Source organism: Corvus cornix, chromosome 2 (genome assembly GCF_000738735.6).
Source record: "Corvus cornix cornix isolate S_Up_H32 chromosome 2, ASM73873v5, whole genome shotgun sequence".
NCBI lineage: Eukaryota > Metazoa > Chordata > Aves > Passeriformes > Corvidae > Corvus > Corvus cornix.
Genome location: NC_046333.1, coordinates 47,594,637 through 47,618,018, shown reverse-complemented (window position 1 = coordinate 47,618,018; position 23,382 = coordinate 47,594,637). Strand labels below are relative to the sequence as shown.

General features: G+C 43.5%; 1 protein-coding gene and 1 long non-coding RNA gene across 2 annotated transcripts in view; one reads left to right on the top strand and one right to left on the bottom strand.

Annotated features, from left to right (window-relative positions):
• Positions 1-2,079, bottom strand: part of RAPGEF5 (Rap guanine nucleotide exchange factor 5) — a 159,343-nt gene extending 157,264 nt beyond the window's left edge. Inside the window, exon 1 of the mRNA XM_039570699.1 lies at positions 1,870-2,079. Within this exon, the coding sequence (XP_039426633.1) occupies positions 1,870-2,058 (189 nt within the window). The 5' untranslated portion in view covers positions 2,059-2,079. The remainder of the gene's footprint in view (positions 1-1,869) is intronic.
• A 128-nt stretch (positions 2,080-2,207) lies between these two features.
• LOC104689113 overlaps positions 2,208-23,382 on the top strand; it is a 32,814-nt gene continuing 11,639 nt past the window's right edge. The window contains exons 1-3 of the long non-coding RNA XR_005604442.1: positions 2,208-2,302; positions 7,032-7,317; positions 21,580-22,398. This is a non-coding gene — a long non-coding RNA (uncharacterized LOC104689113). The remainder of the gene's footprint in view (positions 2,303-7,031; positions 7,318-21,579; positions 22,399-23,382) is intronic.

The window sequence follows — 23,382 nt, the reverse complement described above, 5'->3', positions numbered from 1 at the left end:
GTCCGTAACACAGAACATCAGCAAAGGCAGGTAGAGTGTCAGCCGGAACTGTGTGAAACAAGAGGGGACCAAGGCTTCATCAAGTGCAACTGAGAAGCTGCATGACCCAGGAGCTACCCCGGCTTCTCACCGGGATGTTAACTCACCCACAGCAAATATTTACAGAGTAACTGTTGTAGCTCACTTGTCAGATGCTTTCAATAGTGGTGAGGAACAACCATGAGAGTTAACCTGAGGCTGCTCTGCATGGTGTCTCCCTGAAGTGTCAAGAATTTGTTTTGTTAAAACTGTTTCAGATCTGCCTGCGAACTAATGCTGTTACCAGCAGCAGTTCTGCACTGCTTCTCTCCTCCTCACTGCACGCTTACTCCATTTCTTTGGTAGTATGCCTTTAATGAGGAACAAGCCACACTCAATTCAGAAAAGAACTTTCTTTGTGGGAAAAAAGGTATCCGTTGCAAGCGTCCTCTTAGGGCAAAACAAGGCTTGGCTATTTAACTGAATCCACTTAGCTCTGTGTTCATATGGACAACTTGTCAGGTGAATTACTAATTCATTTGAACAACAAAAATCATTATGCATCTCCATACATGGAGGTTAGTCTTTATTTTGTGTGTTGAATGTGCTGGAGGAAAGAAATTAATGTAGAACTGGAATCTGAATCCACATTACTCAAAAATAACTATTCTCCTGTGAATTTATATCCTACCTTAATCCTAATTCTCTTCCTTGCCTATATATCCTCTTATAACAAAGCATTCACCCAGGAAGTTTGGTTTGCAATTCACACCCTGGTATATTTCACAACAACTTCCCCATGCAGAGAAATCATTTATTTACATGGGCAAAGTACTGCAAAGTTGATGAGGGTACAAACACACCATGCTGACTTCCCCCCCAACTAACTCTGCAGAGGTGTTTACCAGTGCACTAAAACAAAACAGCAGCTCGCTTGATTCTTCCCCATGCAGACAAATCCATCCCCAAGTGAATTAACCCACCCCTTCATTTGGACTGCTCAGGCGGTGGGTTGCAATCCAGCGTTGGCCTACAAGTAATGTCTGACCAGACTGACTGCCATTGACCTGATGGCAATGCCACCCCCCGATATGGCTCCAGTCACAACTGGGAGAGTTCGGAGCCGTGAGCAGCTGCTCCCCGCTGCAGTTCCCAGCCACGGCAGTGTCACGCTGTGCTTCACCGGAGCACTGCCTGCCGCATGAAGATGCACCATCAACCTTTTGAAAAATGGGTGAACTTGAGCGAAATTTGGCTGGAGATCTCCGTGATGCCCACCTGACCTCACGGCCTCACTGTCAGAAGGCACTCGAGGTTGAGGTCCAGGTGTGTGCATCCCAACTTCACTCCATCTGAGCTTCACACGCTCCAGGGCACGCTGGAGTTCGCTGCTGGAACACGCGTGTGCACCGGCGTCGGAGCACGGCCGCGCTGTACCTCCTGTCCGGGCAGAGCGGGCACCAGCCCGCACGAGGGGAAAAGCACGGAAGGGAAGAGCCACGAGGAACCCGAAGACGGGACAAGGACGCCTTCTCACCCCGGTATTTCAAATTATACCAGAGCTGGCAGCTGTGACCCAAGCCCGGGGCCCCCCGCGGGCACCTCTCCCGGTGGGTGCCGAGGTGCCGCCCCTCCGCTGCCCGGGCATCGTCCCTTCCTCCCTTCCTCCCTCCCTCCTCATTCTGCCCCGGCCGCCGCCTGAGCCCGCGGCCTCCCGCGCCCCGCGGCCCGGCCGGGGGCGCTGCGGGCGCCGCCCCGCCTGCCCCGGGCACCGCGGCCCGGCGGGCAGGGCAGGGGACGGCAGGGCAGGGCTCCCCCGCTCTCTCCTCACTCACTCACTCACTCACTCACCCGGCCGGCGGCGGCCACGCTTTTCCTCCGCAGCGTCAGCCCGCTCCGCAGCAGAGCCGGCAGCTCCCGCAGCTTCTGCCGCAGCTGCACCGGCGGCGGCGGCTCCTGGGCTCCGCCGCCGGGGCTCCAGCTTCGGGCCAGCTCCGCGCCCTCAGACGGCGACGGCATCTTCACGGAGCCCACGGCCATGCCGCATCCCTGCCGGGCTGCGGCTCGCAGACCCGCTCGCCCGCCCGCCTTCCCCTCGCCCCAGCCCCAGCCGCGCTCCCACCCACAGGCAGGCACACGGCGGGCGGGCAGGCGCTGCCTCGCACGCAGCGCGCAGCACTCGCGCACCTTCCCCCGCACGGCGCGGCCCCAGCGCCGCAGGAAGCCCCGCCGGCCCTGCACCGCTCCCGCCCCGGGCCGCGGCTCCGGCGGTGATAAAGTGCAGGTAATGAGGAGGGTGGAGGAGGCGCGGGCGGGAAAAGGCAGAAAGTCCTGTTAACTCCTTTGCGCTCAGGGACCGCCGCCCGGGCTCTGTGCCCACCGCCCGTGGGGCCCCGCACAGACCCGCACCCACGGCGAGAACACGTGGGAGAGCGGTCAGTACGCTCAGAGACGGCGCGTCCGAGCCGAGGCGAGAGGGGTTCGGGCTCCTCCAGAGGATGGATGGCCTCGGCTTCCTCCTGAAGGCTGTCAAGTCTGGGCTGGAGGAAGTCCCAAGCAGGCTGGTGTGACCCTTAAGCACTGAGCCTGCCTGGGCTGGAGGCCTCCTCGCGTTCCCACTTGCCTGAGTTACCCTCTGGTCCAGAGATTATTTATGGCTGCAAGGGATGAAGACCTTCTCTGTTCCCTTCCCAGTGGTTTTTTGACTCAAAGGGGTGTTTCATCCTCCAATGCCAGCCAGTATTGATACTGGAGAAACCAAGCAGTTCATCCCAGGTGAATGACTTGCTTCCAGTCATTCAGGTAATCCCTGCAGGAGAACTCTCAATGATAGAAACCAATTCCCTTACTATTTGTAAAAGACTTGTCTAGAATTCAGTTCCATGAATTATGGGGACTTTATTTAGTCTCTGGAACCTGCCTTTTCTAACTCAGTGTTACAGCTGTTGCTTCCTCTCTGCCAGACTCTATTGTCTCTTATTTAGACCACAGAACTGGTGATAATGTGGGTCTCCCTTACATGTATCTTCTGCCTCAAAGCTACAAATAAGGCTGACCTGCTCATCCAGGATGAGTTTACCAGTGCCTAAATGTCTGAGTAAATGACATTGTAGCCAAGCCAATCTCACAGCCATGTTAGAGAAAGTTGTTGCCTTGTCCCAACCAAGAGGTCCCACTGGTTTCAGGACTGACCCTAGTACTCCTCCAGCCCCACAGGGAACTGGCTTAACCATGACACTAACCTTGGGAAAAAAAAGTAAAAAAGGAGTAGGTTTATTTCATCACTGATGTGCTCCCTAAACCAGCTCCCCTAGGATCACAGGGTTACTCAGAGTAGAAAGATGTCAGATGTGCCCAGCTGTGTCAGGGTGCCGAGACACACAATGGCCTCCTCCAGCATCAGTGTGACATTGGATTATCTGTCACCTGAATGCAGCAGCAGCCTGGCCTTTCGGTAGCACTGGCCTGACCACAGGCTGCTGCAAAACAGTGATCCCACTTGCAATCCGTGGATGTGTTACTCCCTTTGCCACCCTTCCATGAGATCTGGTAACCATCAGGCTCTATTCAGCTGATTGATCTGGTAGAAAAATAACACCTCAGAAAATAATGGATTGGCCAGACAGCTGAATTGATCCACCTTGTGACCACACAGTTGCAGGATTGAGGAAGGCATAAACCTGGAAGTACGGTAAAGCAGAGCTGCTCCTTTCAGTAGCCGTCTGTCATTAAATCAGTTTAACTGCATCCTGTGTGCATGATTTGATGAGCAGCATGAATCAGGCCAACCTGGGTACTCTAGAAAGGGACAGGGTTTGCTCCAGCCACATTCTGGCACCACCTCCTTCCTGCTGCTATTGCCCATTACATTAGCCAGATCTGAAAGGTTAAGTGTAAAAAAATAATCACCTGTTTTAGCAGAGTGATATGGCTCATTGCATGATGCCTACTGCTGACACAAAAGACAGAAAAGAGACAGGATAGTGACAGCCTCTAGACCAAAAGTATCCTTCAGACCTCAAAATGCCAGAGAGATTTGGCAGTCCCAGCTGGCAACATCAGCACCAACCCTTTTGCAAGGACAAGGGTGGTTATGACAATCCCAAACGTTGTGTCCCAAACATTTCTATTATTTTACTTGATTTGTGCTTTCCAACTGCCCTGCAACGTAGTTTTGACAGCTGTGTTGCCTGGCAGCCACTTTGTCACAGCTCAGGACGCAATTATGAAGAAAACTGTATCTACACCCAAAAGAATAATGGATCTTTAGTCTATGGGCTTCACAAAAGGACCATGTACTTTGTCTGAGTCTTCAGGCACTGCTACAATACAACCTACAGTAAGACAACTCAATAAAGTGGGACTTAATGTGACAGACTGGAGCATAACTAGAAGTAATTTGATTATGTTAAGAAAGGGTAAAATTATTCCAGTCCTCAAATTTTTGTTTGTTTTTTAACTAAGCAAGATAAGTATAACATGTAAACAGTGTCGAAAGAGAAATAAATATGCCCTGAAGGGTATTTAAAAATTATCAGCTGCCAGACAGCATAATACAGACTATCAGTTGTCAAGAAAATTGAGCAGATAGTAGTTAGGCCTCTCTAGTTCTTGTTTGGATCATTCCAGGTTTTGGTAGGATTGTGGTAGGAATTGTATAAAATTAAACTTTTTGTTGCTCTTTTTGTTAAGTCACTAAAAGTTTAGCATGGTGAATGAGTATGGGTTTGGTCTCCACAGGAAAGGGATGGGGGTCAGAGAGCAAAACCAGACCTGGTCAGGAGGTATTTGGCAAAACAGTTTCATTTAAAAACCCAAAACAATGTGTTGCAGCCAAAATGTTGTGTTCAGAGCATCTTGCTTTCAGTGAACTGTCACTGAAGGCAGAGCAGGGCTCTGAGGGACTGTGGTTCCTATTCTCAACAGATCTGGTATCCAGGTGACTGGATTTCCTGTCCCTCATGAACAGCAGCAATAACACTAAAGGAATATCAGATCCACTGACCAGGTGCAGACATTGGAGATTTCCAGTTCTCAAGATTAAACACTTATAATTTGGCCCAATATAAAGTCAAACTAAGGATCACTCTGTCTTGGGCTTTCTAGCAAAAAATCTAAACTTGAAAAAAAAAATCTTAAAATCTAAATTCCACCTTCCAGAGTGTAGTCTGGACTCGGCTTTGTTCCCTTACTTGCAAGAGTCTTCATATAAATATAGAAACATCTATGTTTAAATAGATACAGGATGGAGTCTGGAGACCTAAACAACTTCACTGCACTTTGCAGATGTGGAGCCTGGGAGTGTCTGCTTTTTTGAATGTGTTTGTTTTTCTTTCATGGTGTAGCACAATCAAAAGAAATGCAGTAAAAACAATACAAGCTGTTTCATGCCTGTATGTGTTTCACATCAGTTTTTAAGTAGATCATTGCAAAAAGAAAGAATTATCTGGTATCAGACATTTCCTGACAAAGCATAATAAACTCTTCTTTTGGTCTTAAAGCATTAGGAGTTCTTGACTCTGTTGGAATAATTGATACATGCCACTTTAGTTTTCCCTACATGATGTGGAGATAGGCACTGCAGAAACAGAATTGCAGAGTACTGGTGTGTGGGAGCCATATGTCATTGACAGGCATCAGTCCTTTTTGAATATTTGCTCTCCCGGACCTGGGCAGGAGGCATTCAAAAGAAAGCAAGTCTTTTTCCAAAACACCACCACCTGCTGCACAACCAGCCAATCAGTACTTCCCCTTCCCCGGGCAATCCTGCTGGAGTGGGATGGGGGTTGATGCTCTCCTACCCTTTCAGAAACTGAGTTTATTTTCTTCTTCCCATCTCTTCAAAAAGCAGGCAAGCAGGTTTTTCTTCACAACACCTCTTTTCCCATACAGGAAGAGGTGAGCTGTGTACTGCCCACCTCCCATACAACATCCAGATGAACATCAAAGGAGATTCCTTTTTGTGGGATGCTCTCTTGACAATTGTATCCTACAAATTTTAGTTTGCCAAATATTACTCCAGTGCACATGAATTGCAGACTGCGCCTGACATGCTCCGAGATCCTGCCAGCTCTTGGGCTCCTGACATGGAGGAGCCTGGCCTGGCAGATTTTTGTTTCTGGCTTTAAACACAACATGTGCAATGACCCCATAAAAGAGAAGGCCTGGGAAAGGCTTTGCTCCATTCTGCCACTTCAGTGCCTCAGAGCAGTCTTGGGACACATTTCCCAGTCCCAAGAAGGGACACGTGTGCCCCTCATCACTTCATCCACAGCACAAGTGCAGCGAGTGACCATTCAGCCACCGTGCTGTGAGCTGGAGACAGCAGTGCAGAAGTCTGGGAACCTCTCACCTTTTTCTGCTTCGGCAATTCTTCATTGGTTCACTCAGCTTCAGAACAAAACCAACCTGTCCACACCTCAGAGTTGCTAGGGATCTGCTTTCTGGCTGAATAACTTGCTTGCGACTTTTGAGTTTTTATCTCCCTTCCACCTGATCAAAGAGTGGGACTTCAGTTGCATTTTAAACGTTGAATATCACCAATTTACTATGGATATAAATAGCACAAATTCGTTATCAGAGCTATGTAGATTGGGGGCATGTATTTGGGTAGTGCAGACTTAAAAAAAAAAATCAATTTAGTTTTGCAAGTAATATTTTTTTTAAAAAACTGTTTAGTACCGTGTCATCATATAGACCAAATATTCAGTGACTTAAGCTCAGAAGTACTGCTTGTAGCATTTCCAAAATGTGAAAGATCTGGAAAATGTAATGAATGCTCAGCAACAGAAAGATACCAAAATGGGAACAGGGGACCAGGAAGCAGGAAAACAGTGCAAGGTGTGATTTGAAAGAAAGCAGAACAGGAGAATAACTACAAAAAAGAAGGAAGAGGTTAAAGATAAAAGAGATGTATGAGTAGGTAAAATATTTCAAGTGGTTTCATGATTTGTGTGACTCATAGCTGGAAAGTCTGAATCTGCCTCTCTTAACCCCCAGTTTTCTCTTGACAGCCTGTGAACCTCTTCAGTTCAGCACCTGACCCTTTCTCCCTACACCTCACTAAGAGCCACCTGCCCCTCTGCCCTCAGCACCTCTTCCAGCCTTCAAAACTCTCAGAGCATCTTCAGATGACTGCTCAGCCTGTGTCCTGCCTGTGAATCATCCATGGAATTGGGACATGATCCCTGCTACTGACTCTTCAGCACTCAAAGATAAGAGAGCTCAGGAGCATCCTGCGCTGCTGGGTTTGTTGGTGCTGTGGTTTGAACCTGAATTATAGCACTGGTCAGAGGACAGGTGTGTAGGAGGCTTATCAGGAGGGGGTTTGAAATCTTAAATGGATCTTTTTGCATTTCCTTTAGCAATCTGGTCTTTTTTAATAATCACTGAGCCATGACGACAAGGGCAAAGCTAATGTATATACGGCATTGTATTTACATTGTTTGGTGCGTAGCAAGCTTTTGCTTTCATACAAACCAAAGGAAGAATGCATTTGCTGTGGTAACTGATTTGCCAGAGCTAATGAACCTGATTCAACTCTTCAGTTTGATTTGTCTTTTTAACATACTTGGTAGCAGGCAACCTTATGACCCCTCAGGGAAATTAAAACTCTAAAGCTCATATGTCTGGCCTTTTCTGTCAAAACAGTGTTGTCATTGAGCTATTGCTCTTTCTCTTACAGGCTAAAATTAAACTCCAAAGCCAATAAGATCCTCAATGGAGTTTGTTCAGTTTAGTTGGTTGGTTGGTTTTTAACTAAACACAGAAATCTCAAAATGACAAATCAATATCATTTAACTAAAAATTTAAAAAGAAAACACATAAATGAACCCATGGAATCGGGGAGTTTTTCTGACAGCTACAACTAAAATTCAAGTTCCTTTAGCCCCCAGACACACAGGCATATACATGATTTTTTTTTTTAATGTGCAGTGTGAGATGCTTTACATACATTTACAGAAGAGATTTTGTAGGAAATTTTAAGAGACAAATTGCAATTAGGTGCTAAATTCTCACAGGCAATGGAAGATTTCCCCGGTGTGATTAATGGTTATTCTGCAAATGTGTCTCTTCTTCCTTAGCTGTTAAATTCTCTGTTTATGTTTAAATTCATGTTTTCTGTTTTAATTTATATTTTATGCTTCTTCTCCATATGTGGGTGAGGGCTCTTTAGCCTCATTTTGTGGAAGCTGTGTTTAAGATACTGTACTGCCTCTTTGAGCATGAGGCCTCTCTGTGAATCTTCAAATGCTTAAGCTCATTGAGCACATTTGAGAGGTATTGAAATCCAAAAACTATTAAGTCCTTTAAAGTATTCTGAAACTAGGCAACCAGTTAAGAGCTGTGGTTAACGCTTCAGGGAGGTAAAAAGTGCAACACTTCATATGAGACCTCAAAGTCCAGATAGGGTCTCAACCTCAAGACACAAATCCATACAAAATCAGGCTTCATTGATCCCCCTGCTTAGAGAACCACTACAGAAATAAGAGAGAGAGAGAGACAGAGTTTTCTATAGCATATACATCCCTAGAGTGTCTACTCAGCTTTCGTATGAGGGAGCTACTGTAATGTAATGACTTTCTCATATGATTATATTATCATTTGCAAAAAGAGATATTTGCATATATGTGTACACAGATATGAAAGGTCACCTTTTTTTTTTTTATTACATTGCCAGTATCTCTCACTGCCTCCATGTGAACAGACCTTAGCCCCATATAATCTCTTTGATGAAGGAAAAATACAAAACCACATGCCAAACATTTTGAGTTTTCAGCATAGACCTGGATCTATGTTGACAAGCTTTTCCCAGGGATAGTAACATCAGTAAAATATTTTCATTCCAATTTCCTGAGAGGTTGGAAAAATCAACAAAAGAATAGCATGAGATAGATTGCCAGAAATAATATTACCATTTTAGACATGAAACCATCTCACAACATCATGTGAGTATTGAAATGCTTTAAAACATTTTCTTTAATTTGATTTGTTTGTATTTGTTCTGGGTTTTGTTTTCTTTTAACTATGCCTGATTTTTCCCGCTGAATAAGAGGATTGCAGCTGTTGAACAGAAACAGGGAGGCAGATGACTGCAAAAGAGGATCGTGTCTGATTGGGGGTTCAGAAGACAGTCTGCACTGTACAAGGGATGGTGTAGGTTTGCTTAGTGACCAGATAGGTTTCTCTGGTATTGTTAAGAATAACATTAAAGGCAGTGATATTCAGCCATACCAGCACCAGCAGAGGTAATGAGGCTGTGGACAAATCCAGGTGGCTTTGTCCTTTCCATTTGGGTGGTGCTAAAGCAGGGAAGGTTCAATCCAGCAAGTCTGCAGGCATAAGCAGAAGTCCAGGGAGAGATACTGCCTTCCACATCTGCCAGTGCAGGAAGTGCCTAGGGTATAGTAAATGGCTTGGAATGGATCCACACAAGGGCATTTTCAACTCTGTGTCCAGAGCTACAGCTTGATGAGCCTTCAGATCTCACACCAACAGCACTCCTGGGATTCCTGACTATTCAGTTGTCCTGTGGGACATCTGTTCAAAGGGACTGTGGGAAAACATGATCAAAGCAATCTTGTTGTTCAAGGAAGTAGCAGACAGCAAGGGGGCAAGGCTGGGGAAGGAGAGGTGTCTGGCCAAAACAGGTCTCCCTGTGCTGAGATATCCAGCACACCTGGAGAAAAGAAGAAATTGTCTTTATCCTGCCTGTCATAATCTGCTCCCCTTTCAGCCTCCTCTAACTGTTTACAAGCACCTCTGGAGATTTCTGAAAGGTAACAGGAGTCGGGGAGTTAAAGAATTTGGGATAGCAAACCACTTTTCCCTAAGATGTCAACATAGATCCAGTTGAGATCACCCACAGAAGATTACGGATGTTGGCTTGTGGAGAGGTGGGCTTTACTGGAACCTCAGCTACAGAGGTGTACTTCTACATGAGAGCAGTTCTAGCTCTGGGGTCTACATGCATTTATCTGTCTGAAATGTGTTTAGATTACCTGGAACAGCCAGAACTGTAAAGCAAGACTCTTACAGTCCAGTCTCCCAACAAGCCGCCATCAGCAGCCATGTAAAACCTGCAGGAAGAGAGTCACAGTAAGCACAGGGCATTGTACATGCAAAAGGCATGAGATGAATCTTTCTTTCCCACAAGAAAAAACTGTTCCCTCTCACTGAAGCCCTGGAAAAATGCCTTTTTTGTCCTTTGCCTGCAAGACATTTACAGTATTTTCTGAAAATTGGATACGCTACTGTTGGTAAACAGTATTATGTCTGTAACTGTAATGAAATAAAATTGTACATTCATATAAATAACCTTTTTCTAGCAAAATACCAAACCAAATTAATCTAATTAACAAGTTGATATTGAACATAGTAACTTACAGACAAGCAATTCGTAAACTATCTAACAATGTATTAAGCAAACAACAGCATTTGTCAAAGGAAATTTAAGACATTCTGCCAACTAGAGGACTTGGCTAAACTAATACATTTGTAGCTGGATCTAATTATTGAATTAGAGCTTCTAAAATGCTGTTATGGCAGCTTGCCTGGACTGTTGTGGTTAGACAATAGCAATTCTTCCCTTTTCTTCCAGTGTTTTCATTCATTTGCAGCATAATTTTTGAAGAATAGAGCTTGGAAGCCAGTCCAGCATCCTACATCACAATTAACAGTCAAACCTATAGGATAATAAATAGGACATACATTATTGCCCCAACCTTACGCTGCCTCAATACAGTCAGATGTTTACAGCTAGATACTTATTTCTAAACATTGTCCTAGGCAGCAATTCTAAAAAAAAAAAATCCCTAACAGACACTACAGAAAAAAAAAATATTAAATTACATATTTGAGTTTCTCTTTCCCAATTCTTGCCAAACTGTATTAGTCTCAGGCAGATAGATCTGCAGTTTAATTAAGACCTAGGTAGCTTTCTGGTAATAATAAACTAATGGACTGGTAAACTACTTTTACTGGTGTGTGGTGACTCGATCTCTAACACTGTTTGGTTCTTCTGACTTGTTAGAAGAGGAAATAGTAAATACCTGTTGTGAACCTTTCAAAGGTTAAAGTGTCTCACTTCCCACAGATTTTCAACAAGCTAATAAAAGGCACCTGGGAAAAGGGGAATGTAGGTGGCTGGAGAAGGCTGATAAAAATAGGATGAAATGTAGTGAGTGCTTCCCAAGCTTGTATTAGGCTTGTATTACAAGCCAAGAACATCTTCCTATCAGCTTTCACTGAAGCTGACAGTCAGTAAGAACAGATTACTAATTTAGTAATTCATGAAAAATTCTATTTTGGCAAGTGAGAATGCTGTCTGAACGGGAAGTTATTAAAACTAATTGGGTCATGTAAAACCAGACAGTTTGTCTGTGAGCCCCACTAACAAAGCTGAGCCAGCTTGGGGAATGGCTGAGAACTTACTCTGTTTTAGAGCTTTGAAGCACACTGGATCTCATTAAAAACCAAATAAACGCATTTCAAATGGAGAATAATGTAATGGAAGCAGTTCCTCACACTGATTCTTCACCTTTGGGTTCTAGCCATCTGTAGTCTATCAACACAAGAACCAATAAACTAGGCCCCCTTTCCTGTCAACAGAGAGAAAGAAGACTTTGTAGGCCTGAATTCAGCCACTGTGTTTTGAATAAGGCAGGTCTTACAAATGACGTTTTTAACTCTACTGACTATAAAGCGAATTAAGGCAAGCAGCTCAAACCTAGGCAGCTGCACTGCTGACACCTAAATCTTGCACTGGGTTTTCATTCGCATTCCTGTAAAATGGGGGAAAAATATAATTAAGCCAGGAGAGAACATTTACATTATCCTTCATTCAAAGGTAACAAAGCTCTCAGGTAGATGTCCAACATACATGCCCTACGTATTCATTGTCTTGGATATCAATTACATGTCTTAATTAAATAAACAGGGTTTATCTTTGGTTACACCACAAGAAAATTGTAAATTGATTTCAAACTCTTTGTTAGGATCTCCAAGACAGACTCCATGTCTGAAACCTTAGTCCTACCCAAGGTGTAGAGAAAACAGTAACTGTAAGGTAAGGCATACAGACCATTTGTTGTTTAACCTGTTCTCTGGAGGCTGTGTTGCTGTGGATGAATACACAGCACTTAGTCTGAGGACACCATTCAGCCTCACCGTGTTTTCCAGTTAGTAGGCACAACAGAAGAGAGGAGCAGTAAAGGAACGGGGAGTAAAATCACGTTTGCATTCTGCCACAGATGCCAGCATGCATAAAAGGACTCACTGGTATATTTAGGGTAGTGAAGTAAATCAGAGTTCATCCAGTTTCAAGAACACTGTGAGACTGCTGGACTAAAACTGCCAAATTCTTCCATTTTTCTTCTTTAGAACTGTCACAGATAATCTCTGGTCAAGCAGCTAGCCAGGTGCTGCTTGCCAGCCCTGCTATCAAGATTATGGACATCACAGCCATCGTTTCCATTAGGACACCAGCCATACGTCCAGAGCCTCTGGCTTGGCCACAAAGACTTCAACAGCTACCAAGGTCTGCTAAAATGCAAATGTTTTCTTCCCCAGAGGAAAGCATGAGGGGCTTATGGGGCATTAGCACTGACAGCACTGACAATCAGCACGCTGACTACCATATGGCTCTGTCTTCCTACCGTTTGCGTATACCTCCCTTGCTTTCTGCCACTGTACGTGTTCCCCTGCCAGAGGCATGAAACCAAAGTACCAAGTGGCAGAAAATAAAAGCTGAGGTTGTCCCATACTCCCATAAAACCTTCCTGCCCACATCCCTCCATGATACTGCCAAATCTCACCCCAAGCCTTCCTATGATTCACAGATGATTTAATCAGTTCTGAACAGATAGATCTTGGGATCAAAAGAGTGCCAGAAATGCAAAGCAGCATAAAAGGACACCACTACACCCAGCATTCTATCAAGGCTTCCAGCGTCCATTACCATCAACCTGCACGAAGTTTCACATACTGAGGAGAGGGCATGAACCAAGAACTCGACTACAACAGTTACTTTTCCTCCATCAGCGTAAGCAGGTGCCACTTGACAGAAATAGCTGACATGAAACCCACAGGAGAAGGCTCTCTTCCAAGACACTATTTGGCGTGCAAAATGTCCTGGGTGCACAGGTAGCAATCTGCTACTGACTATGGTTGACCCTTCTCCATTCCTCCTAAACAATAACCCAGGATGATGTGTAGCCTTGTAAAAATGAAGCTGAATGGGTATATTCAGATCCAGGGCTTGGATGTGAAACCATTTTAGTGGATGCAAAATCTCCTCTGATCAGTGCCTAGACAGTAAACATCCTTTCTCACACTCCTGGAACTACCTAAAGCATTTCATGCTGTCTCAGAGGCTCAGTTCCTTTTCCTAAGATAAAAAGGCAAAGGTCCAAGGTAACAATCTGAAATTGTCTGAGCTTTTTTTCCAGCAAGGCACTGAAAAAATAATGAGAGAAAACTGTGGCTTTATCAGAAACTTTCACACAGCTCTTTTTCAGTGTCTACAAGCAATCACTGCGTACAGCAATTGGAAAACCAAGACTATGTTCCAAGTTGTTATTTCAGAAGTCATTTATATCACCTTTCCAGACATTGCGTAGCATCATCTAGCAGTCATTCCTGGCTGACTAGGAAACTTGTCTCTGGTAGATTATAATCTGGTTTTAGTAAGTCGTGCTTTGATCATGACTGATGCCGACTATAGCATGCAGTGTATGTTACAGGAAACTGCAATTACCATAAAACATTGCCAGGCACCTTCTTGGAAAAGCAGGCTCTTACACGCATGCCACATCTTGCTACCAAAAGAAGCCATCCTGGTGTACACAGTTCTTCCCTCAGGAGGAATGCACAGTAAAGCACACCATGGACCTGAGTCAAATTATGCAGCACAGTGCTAGAATGTGCCCTATAAGAACCCCACACAAGTGGGGGAAATGTATGTTTATGAATACTCATGATCAGCTGAAAGACTGCAAGTGATGACAAATTGAAATGACTTTTGAAATTGATTTCAAGAGTTAATTATGTTCACAGTTAAAACTTTGTTTTTAGAAAGATATTTATAACAGGCATTTTAGTCATCTAATTAAAATGTGATTCAGAACTCATGAGCCTGAGAGCCCAACTTCCCTGAATTTCCAAAGGGAAAGACATGAATACTAGCACATGGCTCGGGGCACCTAAATAGTTGTGTAGAATCAGACAGTGTAAATATTTATCCTTGCCTTCATCAGTTTAAGTTAAAGATAACCTAAAGCCATGTTCCAGTTCAGGTCGGTCACCTCAACATAATTACTTTTGTTACAGCAAAGAGGTGCTGAAGCAGAGCAAAGCCGCTGTGGATGTAGTGAGAGTCACACTGCTGCCGCACGCTATCAGTAGCGCAGCTGGAACTTCAGCCCACACTTCTGCTCCTTGCTACCTTGGGATAGGCTTAAGTACGTACTTATGCCCTGCTCAATGGGGCCTGTAGAAACAGATTTCAGCTGTTATAACAATGCTTTTGTCTCTGGCACACATCCATGCGAGAGACTCCAGCTTCTCCAATTTCCTGAGCATTGCTAGTTTCCTGGAAAATCTGGAAGCATCACAATATTCTTCCCCATTTCTCTGCCGACCTGCGCTGCAGGGCAAAGGGTTCAAGTGGCTTCATTCACTTTTATGAACGTTTCTCTTTTATTTCTGAAAAAGTGTAAAGAAATATGTAGGAATTCTAGATAGCAACACTTCATTTCTTGTCCACTGTCCCAAGGCAAAACTAAGCATTGCAAAAGATTTGCCTCATTTTCACCAGCTACTAACTTCAGTGGCTATTTCTTTGGTCATTAAATTAATTTTGTATTCTTCTTAATAGCTGTTTTCCAGCATATCCACTGGAGTAGGACTTTGGGGCAACTCTAGGTGCTGCTCTCCAGAGTGCAGCGCTTGCTCTCTTCTCGTAGCAGCACAACACTGGCTTGTGCTGGTGTAGTCAGGGGGCCTGGAGGTGCTCAAAAGCCACTGAGATTTCCAAACTGCTGGCAGTGGCTGTGCCCCCTTATCTCCCACCCTTGTCCTTCTCCTGTTTTATTCCAGCATAAGGCTCAGGAGAAGAAACAAACTAAACAGAATTATCTCAGGAGGAGAGCAGCCTTCAAGGCCAGCACAGGTAGGCAACTTGCTTTTTCTCTGTATCAGCAACACAACTGTTTCAGTTTCACATCTCACTGGCAAAATCAGGAGCAGAACAATGTGAGGCTGCCTCGGCTTTCTGAATGCTTGAGCACATGTTCTCCCCCTGCTCCCAGGTGGCTTTAAAGCACAGTCACTGTCTTTTGTTGATGATGTTTTGCTTTCTGGAAGGTTGAATTCTACATCCTGGCTTTCAAAAACGCAGTTCAGAGTGTTCTGTCTTTGCCTGCTCTAGTGCATATAGAGGCAATAGCAAAATGCCAGCGTGGGAGTCAATGTAGTGTGACTGCTGCAGTTTTGACACTCAGCTATACAGAAGGCTTTGGTCCATACAGGAAATTGTTGTCTAACTCCTCCACATACAATTTTCTGCTGGAAATTCTTTGCAGGTTTTCATTTCCCTCACCTGAAGCTTTACAAATGAATCACCAACACAAATTGCACTCTCCATATGAATCTTTTAAACAGCCCAGCTAGAAACCATTTTATATTCAAGAAGAGAAGAGAAAGGGAGAAGAGTTAAAATCTAACCCCCCATTCACAGGCTTTTAGAAAAGGACGTCATGCTACAATGTCACCTTACCTTTGCTCTTAAGGCTGATGCGTCTGAGAAAAATATGTAATGAACACAATGATAATGCACAGATGTATTCACACAACATGAGCACCTTGAAGACGCGCTAAATTTTATTTACCCTTACTTCCCTTTGTTTTGGGCGTGCCCTTCTTACTCCCTATGCTTAAAATCTGCACTACATCTTAGGACAGACTTAACTGTGACCTTGGTGTAGCTTGGAAGCTCCCACTATTACCTGCCAGGCAAGAAAGAGCCAGAAGAACCATTCATTACTACCAGGTTACAGTACAGAAAAAAAACCAGGGATCAAGAAATGCCCACCAAGTGCTGCTTTGAGCAATGAGGCATAAGGTGTCTCCACCACCTTGGGCTGGTCAAAACAGTGAAATCTGACCATGTCATGAATTGTGAATCTTGGAAGTATGTGGTCCACCACAACTCTCAGCAGTTTCAGAAAGTAAGAAAGCTACCTGAAATAGAGAACTGACATTTCAAAAGATCCCGTGAAACACTGTTTTGTAAATTTGGGATTCACGCTATGTAATTATTTCATTTTGACTACACAACCTGATTATCAAGCAGATATGCAACATAAAATGATTTAATAATGCTGCTACTGTTCCTCATATACTTTAATACAATCCAAAATAATGAGTGCTTACTAATATAGTGAAACAGGTTATTTGATACTATTGAAAAATCTGCCTAATATCAATAAACCAAGAAAAGCCAGGTATTTCTTTTCAACCTGCTCAAGTTCTATCAAAATTCAAAGGCTCTTGTGAAAATTTTTTATTTGAAAAAAGGATGCACTGCTGCAGGGGAAATATCTCCTTCCTTAGTCAAACAGCGAAACTACACAGAGTAGCAAGAGTGCTTAGAGTGTCTGCTAGCTACAAATACTTTTGTGTATATACAGGTCTTATTCCTGTACAAATCCATACTTTGCTGGTCTCGGCTTCAGTCCCTTCACTTTCAGCCTTAGTCTTTCCCACACTACCCATTCTCAAAAATTTCTGGAAACCCAAAGGAGATTTAAACAAAAAAAATAGACTCCTATTAGTCTTTGAGAAACACAGCTACCTTCTCAAAAAAAAATGTCGAAATGAAAAGCAGGCTGAATAATCAGATTCTGATTTTATTTATACAACTTGCTAAATTCTGCGAGTTCTGAATATTCTGCTCCAAGTTACCTCCATCACAGGAGAGAGAAGAGGTAGCAGAATTTAAGCATGGTTCAGAAATGACCAATACTAGATGGATGAGAAGCTGGACCATTGGGTTCAAAAGACAACATTCAGCAGTCAGTATAGTTAGCAGCTGGTTGTGAATGACAATACCAGTGCTGGCACTGTTAAACATCTTCCTCAGCCACCTGGACAGAGGGATGGAGTGTACCCTCAGTAAACACACAGGTCAAACCAATAGAGTCAGCATGTGGAAGGCCACAGCTTTCCTCTGTGGTGTTGGTGAAGCCATTGTGTCCAGTTTTACATCCTCCGGAAGAGAATTGAGATCCAAGAAACGGTGTGAGCTCAGCAGAGGGCTGCCAAGATGACTGGGGCTGGAGCTCCTGCCAGCTAAGTGAGGCTGAGAGAACTGAGCCTGTCCAGCCTGGAAGAGAGATGGCTTCAGGGTGAACATAGCAGCAGCCTGACAGGGCCTTTGGAGGACTACAGCAGAGATGGGTCCTCTCAGAGGTGCGCAGTGAAGGGACAGGAGGCAACAGACACAAGCTTCAGCAAGGAAAATTCTGGTTAGTAGGATGGATGGAAAAACAACTCCACTTTGAAGAAAGTTAAGCAATGAAAAAACCGCTGGTTTCCGTAGAGATACTCAAATTTAACTAAAGGCTCTGAGCAACTTGTGACTTTGAACCTGGCCATGTTCTGAGCAGGGGCTAGGACCAGAAGTCCTTTTCAACCTAATTTCATTTGGGATTCTGTGGCTCTCTTAGTCTATAAAACAAAATTAATTTCTACTTTTGAATGCTTTATATGAACTTGTAAAGAAAGGAAAGTGAATGCCTTAAAATGTAACCTTTTAATTAATACACTCAGGTAAAAGGAAATTATTTATGATTTAAGAAGTACTACACAAGACTTCAATCATGCAAATGACAACTATTGCTTCCCTTCTCTACAGGTTCATAAGCTGCACTCATCAACATAATAGCTGATCAACCTCTCCTAGATCTCTAAGCAGCATGACTAACATCTGGCATGTAGTTTGTTTCATGGTTACTGGCATTCTCTTCTATCTGTTTAGATCTTGACTTCTTTTGTTAGGGACATTCACATAAACAGGATGTTTCTCTCTCTGCCTGTGCTGATATCATATTGATGCGAGTTCTCCTGCAATAGCCATTTTTGGCAAGGTAACATTAAAGGCTGTGACTACCAGCAAACAAAATCAAACCTGCATTCAAAACGACAAAGTAAAATGGAATCTTGTCCAGATCCTGTTAGAAAAACTGCTCTCTGTCTCCACTTTATCTGATAGCAGCAAATGTAATTTGCACAGCTGTTCTTCAGGGACTTACACAAAGGCTTCAGGCTCTGGGAAGACCTAACCTTTGTTTCTTTCTGGACTGATTCTATCTCATTTTTATAAGGTCATAAATCAAGGCAAGAGAAAGAGAAAATATATTTACACTTTTGAATGCAAAATGAATTTTTAAAAAAGCTGTAATTTAAAGCAAAGTCCTCCCCCCCTCCCCTTTTTCTTCCCAAGTACAAGCTCCCTGCTGTACAAATCAAAAGTATACACCGAGAAAGTGTCTAAATCTTTTATGGAATGGGCCCTTCACTTGCACTTCAGTGGCGCTTGCTGTGCATTAAAATTTCTTTTAATGGCAGAAGGAAATAATTCTGCAGCTAGGGCACACTGCTTCCTGCTGCACCTGGTATTTGGGCTGGATATGGGATGGATGAACTACAAAAGGGAAAGAGAATTGATTTTGGTGCCTTTTTGCTGTCTCTTCACGGATCAGTAGACCTGAGGGTCCCTACAGTCCTGTAAGGGTAGGAAACTTGTAGCTTTTGAGGTACATAAGGTTCCTGTACATAACTCCTACATGCCCACACTGTGTTGCCTGACCTGCAATGTCCCCCATCCTGCAGCGGGTGTGTGGTAGCATGGGGATGGTTAGGAAATCCAAACCTCGAGCCAAGGTGGGAAGTAAGCCAGCAAGGGTGGCCAAGATCAACATTTCTGGGATGCCCAGGGGCACAGCTGCATGCCAGTATTCTCTCACAGGCAGCATATGAAATTCCCTATGGGAAGGTATGCTTTTGTCAGATGAATGCCTCCTGGTGGTCCCTCAGCTGTCCAATGTACTTGTCTCATGGATTAAGGAGATACAAGGATTTTGACGTGAGATGGGCATGCACCAGCTTGCCCAGCTGTGGAGAACTGGATGCTCTGATGCCAGGCATATGCTTTTCCTACTCAGCTCTCCTGCTTCTCTCCAGCCACTTTGTTGTCTGCACAAAAGTTCCCCCCACTAATCACAAGGCAGAGGATGTGTGAATCCTACCTTGATTTCCCCAAATCCTCCCTATTGCACAATATCCTCTATAACCTAGGAGGCATCTCTGCAGCTCCTTCACTCTTGTGAAGGCATATGAGGGTTGAAATAATTTCTTCATTCTTTTCTTAAGCTGTTGACCTTCATAGAGCCCAGGCAAGACTGACTCAGATCAATGCAGCCTACAAGGGTGTGCACTCACAGACGTATTAGCAACGGACTTCAAAGAAACCACCTCAAGCCCAAAAACAACCAAAAAAGGAGTCTTCAAAAGATTAATCTACTCCTTCCACAGCATAACATCCCATGCTTGCTGCAAACAATAGTAACAGAAAAATCTGCCCTAACAATATTCAAGGAAGAATCAGTCACTGAAGTAGACCCAGCTGGATTCCCTAGGAAGAGCAGATTCCTCCAACACGGAGGGGACATTTTTTTTCTAAATGGTAGGTATGTTCAATAACAAGAAAGCTGCACTACCATCATCCAAATACTTGTTTTTATCTCTGTGCAGGCAAGTCTGGCTCTGTTCTGTCACATCCTGCTTTACTACACAACTCCAGTGTGGAATCCTTCCCTACATGTTTTTGAGTTACCCACGTTACCTCTAATGCACCCTTCCTCGTATTGTTTAACTTCAGTTATAGACTGATGGGTAGAGCAGGGAAAAGCCCTCATTTCCTTATACTCTAACCAAGGAGTATGTTTTAGTGTCTGTTGTAGTTCTATTTTTAGCTGGCATCAGGTATGAGGTATAACTTGTGCTTAGAATAATTTTTCATCATTGCTTCTTGAAGCTGCCAGTGAGTTTATTAAAACTGAAAAGGTAATACCCCATATTCTTTTGTGTATGCTGTTTTCTCCAGTTCCTTTAGTCTGAACCAGAAGCAATTGAATCTAAACAGCTTTTTAAAGACAAATTTAAGGAAAATATGCAGTAGAAGCTGGGGGTGGTGGAGTTTTTTGTTGTTGATTTTGGTTTTTTTTCTGGAGAACTAGATGTTCAGCTATGATAAAAATATGTCCAACATAACATTGCAGTATGCCCACATTTCCTCCTGGGCTGTTTTATAACATTCTGTATCGTATTTTATTTCAGCTTGTTTCCCTGTGTTCAGAAGCAATTGGTAACCTGTATCCACATTGGATGTTTTTGTGAAGACTTGTACTGAAGCACAGAGCTAAGATCAAAGTTCACTCACACTTTTGAGGTGTTACTCATAATTTTAGAAGTTTGCAATGAGAGAAAATATGTTTTATCTTTCTCAGGCCATGTTTATTTGGAATATTACAATAAGACATGAGAAAAGCTGTTAGAAATGGCACCGAATATCTTGAATTGCAATTTGATCTTGTCTGCATAGTTTGTGCCCAGTCACTGGATTCTCTGAGAATTGACAACAAATAACTGCCACATAAGGCTAGGAAGCTACATGCCATAGCTGCTCCCTGCAGCCATCCCTCCATTCTCATCTAATGGTTAATGCTAATTAACCCCAAACTCTGACTGCACAGCTGAATCATGACTACCATATATATAGGCAGATAGGTGGGTAGCCCCCCCTATATATTTTGATTTCCATAGCTACCAGAGTAAGAACTCACTATCTGGAATGGTCTTTCCATAGTCTTGTGCAGTAAAACATCTTTAATTCTGTTCCAACTTCAAAAGACAGCAAAAGGGTATCTTTTTATCCAGTGACTTGCAGATGGCCATTAGCTAGTTGGGTTTTTTTTGAGAGTAGTTTATCAATTCTGCACCCTATCGTCATCTCTTTGACACTAGCAGACTTCAGTTTGCAGTGGACTTTATTTATTTTGCAGAAATCATATTCCATGGTCTCTGCAATCATTGTCTATTCTCATTTTCACACAATTGCTGTTTTATTAAGCAAAGTATTTAGAAAGTTCCTCCCAAAACCTTTACACTGAGTGCTTTTTAAAAACTAAATGCTAACAGAACAATTTCTCTCCCATCACTAGAATGTTAATTAGAAGGCTGTTTTTCTTTTTTTTTTTCAATCCTCTCTCCTCAGATCGGTATGTGATGGTTAAGACACCATACTGATGTGGGCGGCAGAAGAACCAGAATAGAATAAAGAAATATTAAACCAGCACATTGCCTGTCCTAGTGAAGGGATGCAAGAGAAAATGTTGTGGTGGGAAAGTCTTGTGAAAGAGGAAGCCAAGAAATGAAAGATAATGTTTGTAGTTTACTTTGGACTGTCTAACAAATATCTGCTCCTGTGTTTATACTCTGCAGGCCCAACTGCATCATTTCACATGGCACAGGATCACATTGGAAGGCAACAACAGCAGAATGAAGCCAACACTGATGCTGAGTCAAGTCAACCATGGGACAAGGTTCACACATCCAAAATTATTGCTTCATTACGCACAGGCAACTGCATACTGCAGCACTGGCATTCACAGACTTATGCTGATGCTCTAATTGGTTGCTCAGCTTTAATTATAGGCAGACATGGCAGGAACATGCATGAAAATGAAGTTTTTGTTGCAGAGGTGCTTGGAGAGCAAGTGTTCCAGCAGCAATCACCAGCAAGTCGCAGCCACCACTAGAAAGATTACACCTTTCTAAAGACACTGAAGCCAAGAAGCCAGTAGGATACCTGACAGTGAGAAGATGGGCACAGAGAAACACAGGTTTCTCCTCCACACCACTCATTCCTAGTGGACAGTCAAGCATCACCCTGGGAGGAAGGTGTTGCAGAGGGAGGTGAGGTAGCTCAAACCTGAAGCTCCAGAGCCAAGCCACTACCCCTGGTGTCACCACTTGGTACATGCTGCCACGTACTGGCTTGCACAACAGCCTCCTCACGTGGTATGCATGGCTTTTAATATCTCCCTCTTCAGACTGAATAGCTACCATGGCATTTAGTGTTTACTACAGCTTTTGACAAAGTGAATTCTGGCAAAATTGAGCACAAGTCCTCTGAAAAAGCAGAACTTTGCCCAGTGAGAAAATTTCCTGGCCACTTCTGTGACAACCTGAAGACTCTGCTGGAAGGATAAGGAGGTCCACAACATCACAGAGCAGCTTGTCACATCAGTGTGAGTTCAGGTAATGCCTAAAGGAACTCTATTAAGAGCATGATCTGTGAATGTATCTTCTAGAAGTATACTGCAATATACATGTGCACTATGTATAGTAAACAATGTGATGGGATTTCTTTGACAGATGTACAGCACTTACATAAAAACCAGCTCCTTCCACCATGGTGTGGAGGTTTCAGATAAAAGTCCTGTCTCACCTCAGGCATATGACTTACTGTCAATCTTGAGCAGGGATTGTTATCCCCAATGCTGTGTTTCTAAAACAATTTTTCAGGAACACATAGTCATCACACTGCCAAGACTCACAGTTCATATCATCACAGAACCACTGAGGCTGGAAGGGATCTTGGGAGCCACCCGAGCAGCCTCCTGTAAGGTTACTTATGGCCCTTCAAGTTATACCCTTTTCAATTTTTCTCCTTTTTTTTTTAATTGTTTAAAAAGACTTTCATTCCAGGCAAGAGGAAATACTTTTTTTCTCCTGATTTGCTGAGATGGTTTCAATAGACCTGACAAGTGTCAACCAGTCAGGAGGAAATTCCAGCAGCAGTTACATAAATCCCTGAAAACAGGCATGTTTAGGGAGGGAGCTCTGATGCTGAGCCATGGCTGTGTCAGTACAGGTATTGCTAGACTTAAAAGAGACAGCACTACATTAGTAACCCTCATCTGAATGACCCCAGGTCAGTTCTAGTTGGATGAGATGTACATTTAAATATCTTCACATCAAAGAAAAGGGAGAAATTATTACACCTACATCCTTCACTTTAATTTTTAAACCAATTCATCCATTGGACTTGTCTCTAATCAAAATGCTACCTCCAAAAAAAGTCTGCACTAGATATATTACAACAGGGAGAGCAATCCCTTCCTCCTGTTGTGCAGCAACAGATCATTAAAGACAGGAGCTTGGACTGTGCTGAAGGCAGATAAAATTACAGTCAGTTCCCAAAATAAATGTCAAAAGCCCAGCAGGCTCCTCTTCTCTCCA